The 12,631-nt window shown below is 44.3% G+C and overlaps 3 protein-coding genes and 1 non-coding gene across 5 annotated transcripts; 3 read left to right on the forward strand and 1 right to left on the reverse strand.

Annotated features, from left to right (window-relative positions):
• Positions 1-234: 234 nt before the first annotated feature.
• LOC114427647 (syntaxin-11-like) lies at positions 235-2,590 on the forward strand. Its single transcript, XM_028395820.1, has 2 exons — positions 235-329; positions 1,344-2,590. The coding sequence occupies exon 2, from the start codon at positions 1,346-1,348 to the stop codon at positions 2,204-2,206; it is 861 nt and encodes a 286-aa protein (XP_028251621.1). The 5' UTR covers positions 235-329; positions 1,344-1,345; the 3' UTR covers positions 2,207-2,590.
• A 67-nt stretch (positions 2,591-2,657) lies between these two features.
• On the forward strand, positions 2,658-6,766 carry stx11a (syntaxin 11a). 2 transcript variants are annotated; one of them, XM_028395073.1, is made up of 2 exons: positions 2,658-3,143; positions 4,083-6,766. In XM_028395073.1, the coding sequence occupies exon 2, from the start codon at positions 4,088-4,090 to the stop codon at positions 4,958-4,960; it is 873 nt and encodes a 290-aa protein (XP_028250874.1). In that variant the 5' UTR covers positions 2,658-3,143; positions 4,083-4,087; the 3' UTR covers positions 4,961-6,766. The 2 variants fall into 2 exon arrangements, with proteins under 2 accessions (XP_028250874.1, XP_028250875.1); XM_028395074.1 differs by lacking the exon at positions 2,658-3,143 and adding an exon at positions 3,689-3,708.
• Positions 5,787-5,869, forward strand: trnal-uaa (transfer RNA leucine (anticodon UAA)). Its single transcript has one exon. It is a non-coding gene; the product is annotated as a tRNA-Leu (tRNA).
• A 137-nt stretch (positions 6,767-6,903) lies between the features above and the next one.
• Positions 6,904-12,041, reverse strand: fbxo30a (F-box protein 30a). The gene is made up of 3 exons (XM_028395072.1): positions 11,789-12,041; positions 9,062-11,132; positions 6,904-8,973 (listed from the first exon to the last, which is right to left on the reverse strand). The coding sequence occupies exons 2-3, from the start codon at positions 11,060-11,062 to the stop codon at positions 8,770-8,772; spliced, it is 2,205 nt and encodes a 734-aa protein (XP_028250873.1). The 5' UTR covers positions 11,063-11,132; positions 11,789-12,041; the 3' UTR covers positions 6,904-8,769.
• Between the last annotated feature and the right edge of the window lie 590 nt (positions 12,042-12,631).

A 12,631-nucleotide genomic window follows, 5' to 3' on the forward strand; every position in this document is an offset into this window, starting at 1 on the left:
CTTGCATTTTGCTTTTTCACGACCTTTCAAACAGCAACAACAACCCATTACACAGCAGCTGTGAACCCTGAGCCCATAGGCAGACATGTAAACACACAACATCTTTACAGTGCCTCCTCCTGCGGCTTGTCTTCTTTATCTCACTGTACGTCACCCTGCATGTGACCCTGAAGGAATGCAGAAAGTTTTGTTTCTAAAAATCTTTCCTCTTAAACAGGTGCATCTGACATGATGAGTAACATTTTTAAAAAATCATTTCAGCAGCCGTCACGGCCCACTTTACCTACACAAGGCAAAGAAACATCAGCAAACCATCCACGGGCGTACAAGTAAGGCGCAGAATGCAGTTTTTATACATTTACTGTGTATATTCACATGTGTGTGATTCTAGTAATGAAATTTAACCACAGCACAGGTGATAAAACCTCAAATCAGACCCATTGTTGTACTGGAGTTTATGGGGAAACTGTCAAAAATTGTAAAAAAAAATGTGCATTATCTGTTTTAAAAAAAACACAACCAGACTTCCTTGTAACACCATTCATGGCTGCTACAGATTGTGTGTCTGTTCTAAGTATAACTATCTTCTTAAAACCAAATTACAAGCTTAGTTATGAAGTACTTTTCTGGATGGGAACTTGTTTGGTAAGTCGTGAGAGAGATTAAATGCTCCAGTTGATCAAGAGCATTCATCTAAGATTACTTGATACCAGAGACAGAAAAAAACATTCTTGTTCCTGCTACGAAAACATTTTTCCTGTTTCTTTGACCGCAGGCCTGTCTGAAGGCCTTCAGGCTTCACTGCTGTGAAGACATTTAAACAAGTAGAAGCTTGTTTCCTGTCGCTGATGAGTGAAGTTTTATTTTTTTTACGTGTCATTAATCATTAAAATCCAATTAAACATCAGCTGAGAGGTTTTAATTTGGTTTAAAATGGCACTGATCAATATTTTCACACACAGCTACGTTCATGCCGCATGCCTGATGTGCACGATTAGTCATCAGTGCTAAGATGTTAATTTCTTTCTTTTAAATGTGGCCAATGTGATCAGATGTCAGTATGAGTTGATCCTTCGTCTGGCTGATAACAGAGGAGACGGCTTTCTGTGCAGCACTGGTTGCGACCTACAGAGGTGCAGCTGCTGAATCCAGAGTGGTGTAAAAACTTGTCTGAATTCCAATCTGACTGCTGCTCACAAAAACAACTCCTGAAAGGAGCTGAGGGTTCAGCCTGGAACATGCTTCTCCTCTTCTTTTACTCTCTTTTGTGCTGATCCTCCAAACATTAGGACAGTGACCCCCCTTGTAAAACTCTAATTCTCTCTTTTTGACTTCCCTTTCAGCCATGAGAGACAGACTGAGCCACCTGAATCAGGTGCAGACTGTCTCTGAAGGTTCCAGCTCAGTGGAGCTGGACGACCTGTCAGAGCATGCTGCAGCCCCAGCAGCAGATCCAGATCAGGACCTGGATGGAGTCCTACAGGAGGCCCAACAGATTCGTCTGGAAATCCAGCAGATCCAGAGCGACATCGGCGAGCTGAAGGAAGTTAACTATCAGACGCTGAACATGACCTCATTCCCCACTGTAACAAAGCGGGACTCCAACGCCATCGGGGCAGATGTCAAACGCAGAGGAGAAGCTGTCCTGAGGCGTCTGCACAGGATGAATGAGCTCAGAGATGAACTGGAGGCCCGGCGCGGCAGCGCCGACCCCACGGCCCGGATTGCTCGGACACAGTACCACTGTCTCAGCAGTGCTCTGCAGGAGGTGATGTTCAGCTACAACGACACAGAGATGAGTCACAGGGAGGCCTGCAAACGGCAGATCCAGAGACACATGGAAGTGGTGGGCAGGGAGGTCAGCGAGCAGGAGCTGGAGGAGATCATGGAGGGCGAGGAGTTGTGTGTGTTCAGTGTCCAGCTGGAGGGGAAGACGGCTCGCTCCGCCCTGATGCAGATCGAGAACCGACAGAAGGAGCTGCAGGAGCTGGAGAAGAGGATCCAGGGGATCCAGGAACTGTTCCTGGATGTGGCGGTGCTGATAGAGGAGCAGGGCGCCGAGGTCCAAAACATCCAGAAAAACGTCCAAAACACCGAAGTGATCGTTCAGGACGGCGTGGCCAAGCTGGAGAGAGCCACCCAGTCCGACAGGAACAACCCCTTCAAGAAGATGTTCTGTGGCTGCTTCCCATGCTACTACAGCTAGATGATCTCTCAGACTGCGACTTAGTATCTGCACTGGTTCACAGAGGACCCGGTTGCCTTGGTAACAGTTTCCACCAACAGGTTGAAGGGTCCCTCTGAAGCCCCACACCCCAGACAGGGAAGATGAGGATGATGATGATGATGATGTCATAGCTGTTATTGCCCACTTCCTGTATGTCCAAGACACTAAAAACATCCACAGCTGCTCGCCACAAACCAAATCAATCAACTCTCTGTTCTACATTATTTAGTACAATTATTCAATTACTCAATCAAATCTACATTATTGGTCATTTTAGTACATCGTGCTTATGTGTAAGTTAAAATCTTTAAAGCCAAATCTGGTCAAATACTTCCTCAGAGTTCACTCTGGCTTTTTTTGTGTACAGACTTTTTCTTTAACGTGTAAATACAGAAATACATTTCTAAGTTAATTATGTAAATAAGCTTTATATGAAGGTTGAGTTGTTTAATGGACCTTGTGGTGAAGTTATTGTGAAATATTTTAGGTCTTTTTTTTATTATAGGATGAAAAAAAGATGCGATGTATCATTGTTTTACATTAATTGAGTGTAAGATTAAAAAGTTGTCACTGGGAAGTGTGGGTAAAGGCCAAATGCGCAAATTGCGCACTTCAACCTACAAACTGCACTTCTTCCTGGACTGAACCAGAGAAGCGGTGAAAAGTGCGAAAATGTGTGTGTGTGTGTGTGTGTGAGGGGGAGAGAGAAGAATGAAGGCGTGACCTTCCGCATTAGAAGCCGCTCTGCACGCTGTGATCGGTGTGTCAGTGTCATGAAGGACTGCGAGAGCTCCTTTAAAGACACTGTTTGATGTTGAAATTTACATTTACAACCGAGAAAAAGAGGAAATGCGTCTTTCTCCCGCATCTTCTTCTTCTCTGGTCACTTAGCTCAGCTGGAGGGAAACACCACACGGTATGTGCACTCTGTCATATCATCGATTAAAAGCACTTTGTTATAGTTTTTCATTTATTTTATTTTTATCGTGATCGTCGCTTTTTTTTTTTGCTTTGAGGTAAATAATGAGATTGTTTCATTTGATGAGGAAGTCATTTTGCGTAACTGTTTCTGACAGAAGCAAACAACAAAATTAATGAAGTGTAATTAATTTCTATCAGCAGATGGGGAAGTCGGGAAGCCAGATATCAGTTTCCCTTTGATCATCCATCTTTATATGTCTTCAGAAAGTAGCGTGAAATTTGCCGTGAGATATGAGGAGCTGGGTCTAAAACAGGGTCACAGAAGGGGCCCGCCCCCCCCTTACTGCTCATAAAAAAGATCTGTTCACACTTATCTATTATAAGACAGGATATTCAGATGTATATTATTTATGTAGTGATCTTCAATGACAATGACAGTTAAATTGAAGATAGTATAGAAGGAAAGATCCGTCTGTGACCTTACTAAAAGCTGCTTTTCCACTGCAGGAACTAACCTGTGTGCCTCCACCCTGTACCACGTCTTTTTCAGGGACTTTTTTGTAGGTATAAAAATGTGATGTGATGGAACTTTGGTTTGTTTTGATGAAATTTAGCAGAACCACAGAACAAAGGAAGGAGTGATTCAGTGTTTTCCCATCTTGCAGGAACTTGGAGTAAGGTGGTGCAACTGTTTTACAGGAACAGATCCATGAGCTGATGTAAGAAATCAGTATTTCTCAGCTTCTCAGCTTTTAAGTTTAACTGAAAGGGAGCCACAGTGTAGACTTTAACCAGTGAGTGAGATCTTTAGGTTCCTTAGGTTCAGGAGGAACTGCTCCATTCCAGGTGTTTATTTGGGTGGTCTGCAGGACTTCTTTTACATGTCAGTGGTCCTCTAAAGAGGTCAGTTTAAAGCTTCTCACTCTTCTTGCAGGTGAGATGAGGGACCGACTGAATGAGCTGCAGACCTTCGCCTCCAAACCTGCAGAGGAGAGGCCTGAGGAGGACCACTACCAGAATGAGGAGGATCTGGAGCAGCATGCCATCATTTTTGAGGGTGAAGACATCATGGATGGCATCTACAGGGAAGGCCAAGCGATGAGGAAGGAAATGGTGCTGCTCAAACTGGACGTGAAGCGTCTGGGGAAGCAGAACACCAGGTTCCTGACGTCTGTCAGGAGGTTTAGCAGCATCAAGCGGGACTCCAACGCACTAGGAAAGGACATCAAGGCCAGGGGGGAGGCCATTTACGCTCGGTTGGAGAAGCTGGGGACGCTAAGCAAGAACAAGGAGAAGGAGTACGGGCCCACATCAGCCGTGGCTCGCATGGTGCGCTCACAGTACGTGTCCCTGACCAACTCCTTCCATGAGGCCATGTCAGAGTACAACGAGGCCGAGATGGTCCAGAGAGAGAACTGCAAGAGCCGCATCCAGAGGCAGGCGGAGATCATGGGCAAGGAGGTGACCAGGGAGCAGATAGACGAGATGATCGAGACGGGCAAGTGGAACGTCTTCTCGGATAACCTCCTGCTGGAGGGGAGGACTGCCAGGTCTGCTCTCAACGAGATCGAGAACCGCCACAAGGAGCTGCTGGAGCTAGAGGGTCGCATCAGGGACATTCAGGAGCTGTTCTCCCAGATGGCGATGCTGGTGGAGGAGCAGGGCTGCATGCTGGACAACATAGAGGCAAACGTATGCGCAACTCAGGACTATGTTGTCAAGGCGACCATACAGATGGGGAAGGCTGTGAAGTACAAGAAGGACAATCCATGCAAGAAGCTGTTTTGTTGCTGCTTCCCTTGTTGTAAATAATCAGGAGGGGGGTTCAAATCAACGTCCTCTGCAAAGATGCCTGTAAATGTGTCCACCATTGTCCTCACGGAACTGGACTGAGAAAACAGTCCAGAGTCATTTCAAGCCCCATGCTGGTATGCAAATGTGTGCAGTTGTCACATTTCCTGATTACAGTGTCTGCATGCACGACTCTCAGTCTGCAACTTTTTGCTTTGCCTATAAAGTAAAAATTTATTTCTAAAGAGCCTGAAGGTGTGTCTAACTACACAAGCCTGGTTCTGTCTGCAGCCATTGCTTCACATATGTTTAGTAAAACTGTGAAAACAACACAACCTCCGATTGTGGTTAGCTGGGGAAGGCAAGAGAGAGATTTGTCTCAATTGTGCAACTACACGTCTGCCAAATAGGCTTTGTGTTTCTCAAGAGATGAAATGTCATGTTTAATCAACAAATTTAGCATGCGATGCAAAGTAATTAACATGTGCATACGCAAAAGTGCACTTGGATCAGTGCATGTACACGGTGTTCGGTTAAACAATGCAGAGAATAGGAGAGTAAAGAGGTCACGGAGCGGCTCTGTGTGCACTGATTATAAGATAAAAACTTTATTTCATCGTGTGCTGCAGTCCTTCGCCCACAGCAGTAACCCCAGTAACGTTCAGAGCGTGATGTTGAAACACCAACACTTCCTCAGCAGGCCTCTGCGGCTGGTTGGGGGCATGTGTTTCCTGGAAGTCTGACTGGCTTTATTCTAAGTGAGGCATCATGATTTTACCTGATGCATACACGTGGTCACGTGTCTTTATCTGTTGCCGACCACACAGCTGTGACGTAGCAAGCGTTCACCAGGATGGCCGAGTGGTTAAGGCGTTGGACTTAAGATCCAATGGACAATAGTCCTCGTGGGTTCGAACCCCACTCCTGGTAGTAAATTTTAAATAGGACCTATGAAAGTAAATAAAAAACTGCGGATATATGATGTGACATTCCCTTTAATGTAAGACAAGGTTCTGCTATAAACAATAAAAATATCCCTCAAAATCAGCCAGCTTCTGAACTTCTCACCTTTATTTTCCGACCTCCCTCAACATAAAGTCAATCATTTCATGACTCTACACGTCGCTAATTTTAGCTTCTCCACTAACACTTACCGCAGACAATTATTTCAAAAGGAACAAGAAAGAAAGAAAAAGCCAAACCCCAACGGGGGAAACACCGTGAGTCAGCTGCGAACTGTAAGCAGATGAAGAAGGGACTTTATTCAGGGTGAACATATAGGAAACGCCCTCCCACAGTTATGTTACCTGAGTGTAAAACTAATATTCTGGTCCAAATGTAAACAAAACCTCCACTGCAGATTTTCAAAATTTAGGCTACGTGATGGATGAAAGAATTTAACCCACACTATGCTGTTTTTTTCGATGCTGTAGTATCTGTAGTACATCATTAATTCTCCCAGAAGACCGGAAATATGACCATCAAAATAAAAGTAGTTACTTCACACGTCTATTAGTAACTATTCTATGTAATTTACATATTTAAATATTGACCACGATGGTTGTTTATGCAGCTTCAAACACACAGTGACACCGAATTAGATCTAACACTGACTTGCAGTTTCTTTCTGTATGGCGCCATCTAGCGGTAGAAGATGAGAACGGCCACTGTCAAATATGTAATGAAATAATACTGCTATTTATTATTATAGCAAAACGCGAGTAACCACACATTGGGTTACTTTTTTTTAAGCTTGTGTTATATGTTTTGTAATTGGCATAGTGTTGAAACCTTTATGTATCTGTAGTGACTGCACACTGCCCCATGCACACACAACATTTCAATCTAACCCAGAAGGCTCTCTGATGTTGTAATTGCTGCAATAACGACTAAAGACATTTGAAAAACCAAGAGTCTCTTTATTAAAATGCTTCAAAAGTCAAACAAATGAAGCTGGCATCCTGTGGTGAAAAAAAAAACAAACAAAACAAAACCAAAAAAAAAAACACACACTTCGGCAGGAGTGAAAATAAAATACTGATGAAAATGTTGATACACTCCAGGTGCACAGACTGAAAACAAAAATCAAAGAGGTGATCTGCAGTACATCGCTCTGATTTAATGCTCATGTCGGGCTGAGCACAAGTGGTCAGAAGATTTGTTAAAAACATGTACTATATCAATGCATGGTGCCTGAGAAATAAACTGTATAAATTAGACTGACATTTTCCAAAAGACATCAAACTCATGCAGAATAAGGAGGGAGCACAACTCCTGCTAAAAAAAAAACCCAAACAAACCCTCAGCTTTAAATGTTCTTTTACAGTACATGCCTTTTATGTGCAAATCATTCATTCAAATCTAAGATCTAAAAAAAGGCAGATTTTCATCTTTTTCAAACAAAAGTACCAGTACAAAAATTAGAAAACATAAAACAAACATGGATGGGGGCTTAACAGAATAAAAAGACAGCTTAGTTTGGATAGCTTTACATCAAACTCCCAAAAAAATATGTATATAAAAAAGAAGAAAAACACACACCACTTCTCATTAATTTCATTACAGGTTACTTTTCTGTGACACTTTCATCCACCTTGTCAACATTTCCTTACAAAAGGGAATAACACACATCCTGTTCATGCTTTAGACCTTGTGTCTTTAATCTGAGCACAACACACTTTTTGTTATTCCTGCACTGCAACGCACATCATATTAATACTGAGGCAGTTCTCAAACCCCACAATGATCAAAAAGACGCAAAGCTTCATGCTACAACCCTGAGACACCAACCATATGTCAATACAGTGAACATGTAGTGCCAAAAATCCACACGACTGTGATAAATAATCAAAATGAACATCATCAGCGATGCCCACTGCTGGCGGGAAGTGTGTGTGCCCGTTATATATTTCCTAAAACCTGGCCTGCCGGGTTTTATGAGGTCTGACACAAAAAGGGAAGGAAACCAAGCTTCCTGCTAGCTAACCACACTCACTGATGCATTTACTGAGTACATTCATGTTGCTACATTTAGATTTCAGGAGAAGAGGACCTAAAAAAATATGCTGGTTACACCACAAAGTAGCTTGGTCAGAAAAAAAACACACACAAGCTTAACCGTGGCTGGTGAGTAGTGTTGCTTCACTCTGACAAACATGCCAGCCCATTAATCAGAGAGGAGAGAAGAAAAGAAGATGATGGACCACGTTTGTTAACATGCTACATTCAGAAGAACATAATGTGGTCGGCGCTGACACCCACAGTGACACGCTGTGCAAGCACAGATGTTTGGTCAGTCTTATGATGTAGCAGAAAAGCCATGTAGTAGTTCTAAGCAGTGCACGTGTGTGGTCACTCTAGGTATAAAGGAGGAGATATAAAAGCGTGGAAGATACCAGTAAACGGTTCCAGGAAGGAGCGATGGGAGAAAATGTTCTAAACCGTATGACTAGAAAATCAAATGCATCTCAAGTTAAGGCTCTATTCTTTTCAACGTAGCACAGTACTGTCTGTTTGATATAAAAAATAAAAACATATCAGTATTTAAACGATGTCAGGAGTAGATAAGGGTACAACGTCAGCACAGTGGTATTAATACGTCCATCAGAATGGAAGAACAAAGGCTAGCATATCAATTTGTTGTCACTTGTTTACAGTCCTGACCTGTGATTGCAGCATGTCAGCCTCAGCTGAGATAGATAGCGGCTCACTTGCTCACTGGATCGAAGATCGTTTCCACTGGAGTGGAGTACAGTTTAGTTTTTGAGGCCTGAAGAGATTTAGGTTTGTAAACACTTGAGGAAAAACATTTGAGTTCATGACCTCATCGTCTATGCAACCGGTTTGAGGACTGAACGTAAACACCTCCCCTCTTTTGTGAGCTCTCTGGTGAAGCACATGCATGGCAGAGGGATTGCCTCCTCCCGACGGGCAATTGTGTTGAACTTGCAGCTCTTGAGGTGGTCGGCCATACTTGCGATGTTTGCAAATTTCCACTCATTCACTGTACCAAAGGCTGTGCTGAAACGCCAAACCTGAAGAAAACAAAAAAAAAGGTTCATCACCTTTAATGTCAGTACAGAAGACAAGAAAGCTAAATACAACTGCATCACGAGGACTGACCTTGTCTGTGATTTGCCACGAAGGCGACCCGTCGGCACGCCGTTTCTTCTCCCACAGCAGAACGACCATTCCGCGCATCTGCAGCAGGCTGGCGCACACGTCCCTCATGGTGCGGGACACTCTGGACAGCTGGCACAAGCTAAAACTGTCCAGGAAACTTGCTACATGTTGTAACACCTCAAAGGGAAGACTGCTGAACTGATCGCTCTGAGAGGCAACGTGGCGAGACTTTCTCTGATTGCTGTCCCCAGTTTTCAAAGGCAAACCAGGCTGCACCCCAAAGGAACCGAGATGCCGGTCGTGGATGATTCGGAAGCCCTGTACAGACGGGCAGAATCGTCTTTGGGAATAGGTGCAGCCATAGTAGGCTAACGGGCAGCGCTGCTCCATCCATCCATTGAGTCCAGCGTGGATGTCACCATGAACATTTTTGAAATGAGACGAGAACTCGTCCCGTCGGAACAGCTGCCCACACACAAACGTGAACATGGAGCGCTGCTTGGTTTGGTATCGGGCCACACATTCCAGCACTAGGTCCAACCGAAGAGTATGGAAGGGGCTGGGGTTGGAAAGCTGAGGGCTGGCGTGATCGCAGGCCGAGGCTGAGGCAATATCACCCACCATGGTGCTGGTTGCGAGTATGGCTGAAGGGAAGGAGAATGTCTGCGTACCAAAGTCAATGTGATATCCATCAACAAACCTGCTGTCCGAGATTCCCCTTCCTCCTGGAGAATCACCGAGGCAAAAGAGCAAAGCTGCAGTGATGACATCAATGCCGTGGAGGCCCATGGGGTCGTCTGCCACCTCCAGGTCAGACGTGTCGACCGCCTTGTCTTCCATCTTTGCTCGAATCAAGTAAGGGTCTGACAGTAGGGCCCGACGTCCATTAAATGTAAACATACTTATTCCTCTAAGCACTTCTACATTCTGTAGTTTCCGCTCCAAACACCTATACCTGAGTTCAGAGGGTAAGTGTTGCAAGAAATTATTTCTAACCTCATCAGGCAGCAGGAATGGTATTGGAGGTGCAGGTGGTGCTTGTTGAGGCACAGGGGGCTCCAGTGCTACAACGGGCAAGTAATTCTGAGGCATCGCTGGCCAGGAGAGGTTGGAATCATTTATCGGTTCCTCCATTGATTCTTCTTCTTGATCCTTCTCTTCAAAAAGCAGCTCAAAGAAGTCATTTTCTTCCACCCAGTTAATACCATCTTCACCATGTGTTCCTACGGCACAGTCCACTCCACCTACTGCTCCGAGCTCACACTCTGAGTCAGAGTCACTCTCCTGCATGTCCACATTCTTCCCTCCCTCTGCAACATAAACACTATGGCTATCACCATTGTCTCCATTTGTAGCAGTCTTTTCACCATTTACATTTGAAACTATTACATCAATGTCCTTGGAATTTGTCAGGATGTCCAAGGCAGCAGCTAAACTTCTGCTCGTCTCCACTGAAGCCCTATATAGCTCATTATAGGGCTCTTGCTCCATCTCCACTGATCCGTTCCCTATCTCTTTCTCTGGTAAACCTGACGCTGTGGCCATCTTGTCACCTTCATCTTTATCTCCATTCTTTGACACCGTGGTTGTGACCTTAAGGGACTCCAACAACATCCTCTGATCCTGCAGAGCCAAAGCCATGTCCAGCTGCTCCACCTCATCAAAGTCTTTGCTCAAGTTTTCATAGGACTTATGATCAGCATAGCTAACAGGCCAGCGGTTCCACTCCATAGTACAGCATACTATACTTGCAGGGCACGTCTCAAGGTGTTGTGCCATCTTGATCCTCGCAACAGTAAATGGGCAGCCAAAGCCGCTGTTTAGGCAAGGCAGTCGCTCATATGGACACAGCAGCCGATGTTCCTCTAGTTTGCATGAGTGAAAAACTGCCCCACAAACAAGAGGGCAGCCAATAAGGTCACAGGAGACCCCGTTCTCTGGTCTAACCATGCACCTTCTTTTGATGCATTTAAGGCAATGAGGGTGGAGTGTGGTCTCCATGTTTTTGCTGTACTTCTCCTTAAGCCAGCTGGCTGTAGCAGATTAAAAAAAAGGAGTGAAGTGTTCCACCCTGAAACAAAATAGGAAAAGGTTTAGTTGAGAAATCATACACACATGACACACTACACACACCTGCACATGGAGCGGTAACTTAGCCTGCACACATGTTAAAAAGCTGTTTCAGTAGCTAACCTGAACCTGCAACTTTAGGCACTGAACTCTCAGAAGCTGTTTGTCCAACAGACGCAACACTTTCACGAGGTAAATACCTCTGACTCATTAGCCTCGGGCTTACTTGGTGGTGTTACTTAGTTGAAGGGGATTTGGAGGAAACAATTATTTAAAGACCAGCAACAATGCTGCAAGCCCAAACAGCGACGCAACACAGGAGTGCTATTGTTGAGTATTTACTGCCTTTGCCAGCAACTGCTAGCTAAATTACGCAAGCATAACTGGCAGGTTAGCAAACTGCTACAAACAAAAACAACACAGCCACAAGGTTGTAATGCAACTAAATAATCACAGCCTTAAACGCCTATAATATGTACACCATCAGTCTAACTCTTCAATGTTCTATTTATAATAACAGCGCGATGTCAAAGGGTAGCTCGTTAACTTTATAAAGTTTTTAAGTTAAGCTAAACAAAAGAACAACAACATGGCCAGTCAGTTAGCATTAGCAGTTAGCCTACTTAGCTAGCTTGGGAGCTTCTAGAAACAGCTTACCAGACTTTGTGGGGCTCTCTTGGTGTGTTTGGTTTATATGTTCTTACTTATATCGACGCCGTCGGCATCAGCAAAACGTGATACGTCGCTACATAAGCACCTCACAGTATAAAATGTCTCTAAAGCTCCTTATGATATGATCTGGCGGCGGCTGGTTCCCCCGGCTGTGAGTCCTCCGCTGCTCTGAGTCGGTCCGAAGTTGTGTTGATCCTGGTTTGGTGCTCCGCACTACTACGTCATCACGTAAAGTGACCAGTCAGATTTAGGTCTATGGACGCAGACCAGAGAGAGAGAGAGAGAGAGAGAGCACAGAAATAGATGGAGGGGAATACCCTGCGGACAGTTTTACATTTTATCACTGTGAACATGTCTTTAGAGGCTCGTTGGGCACATTAGTGAGTTCAGCTGATACTCTATATATTTTTAATTAAAGATAAAATCTACTTCTGTCGCAGAAGTCTGATATTGTTTGTTTCTTTCTACATGATAAAGACTTTCCCTATTAATTTAGTAAACATTTGATAGAAGTTGTTGATATTTACAACCGCCATATTGAAAAGTCAGGTGTGTCATTTGATTGGTCAGTGGGCGGGTTCCTGGCGCGATGGAGTCCTGACCTCCACCCCCGAGCAGAGAGTGCGCCTGCGCCCCGCGATAAATTGCTAACTACACAGCAGCTTAAACGAATTAACTATGTAATATTATGGTACAGCGTCAATATAAACATACAGGGTAAGATGAACTGTAGTAACGATGCTGCTGCACTAGTTGAAGTTGTGTTAATTGTGTGTAATTTGCTGGTATTTATCGCTAGTCGCGGTTGCTCTCGCTAGCTGAAGCTAA

Source organism: Parambassis ranga, chromosome 22 (genome assembly GCF_900634625.1).
Source record: "Parambassis ranga chromosome 22, fParRan2.1, whole genome shotgun sequence".
Classification (NCBI taxonomy): domain Eukaryota; kingdom Metazoa; phylum Chordata; class Actinopteri; family Ambassidae; genus Parambassis; species Parambassis ranga.

Bases quoted from the DNA above. Each gene is read 5' to 3' on its own strand.
- fbxo30a (XM_028395072.1), bottom strand. From the start codon at position 11,062: ATGGAGACCACACTCCACCCTCATTGCCTTAAATGCATCAAAAGAAGG. The intron at 8,974-9,061 runs GTCAGTCCTCGT...TGTTTTCTTCAG, and splicing joins CGTGGCAAATCACAGACAAG to GTTTGGCGTTTCAGCACAGC.
- stx11a (XM_028395073.1), top strand. From the start codon at position 4,088: ATGAGGGACCGACTGAATGAGCTGCAGACCTTCGCCTCCAAACCTGCA.
- LOC114427647 (XM_028395820.1), top strand. From the start codon at position 1,346: ATGAGAGACAGACTGAGCCACCTGAATCAGGTGCAGACTGTCTCTGAA.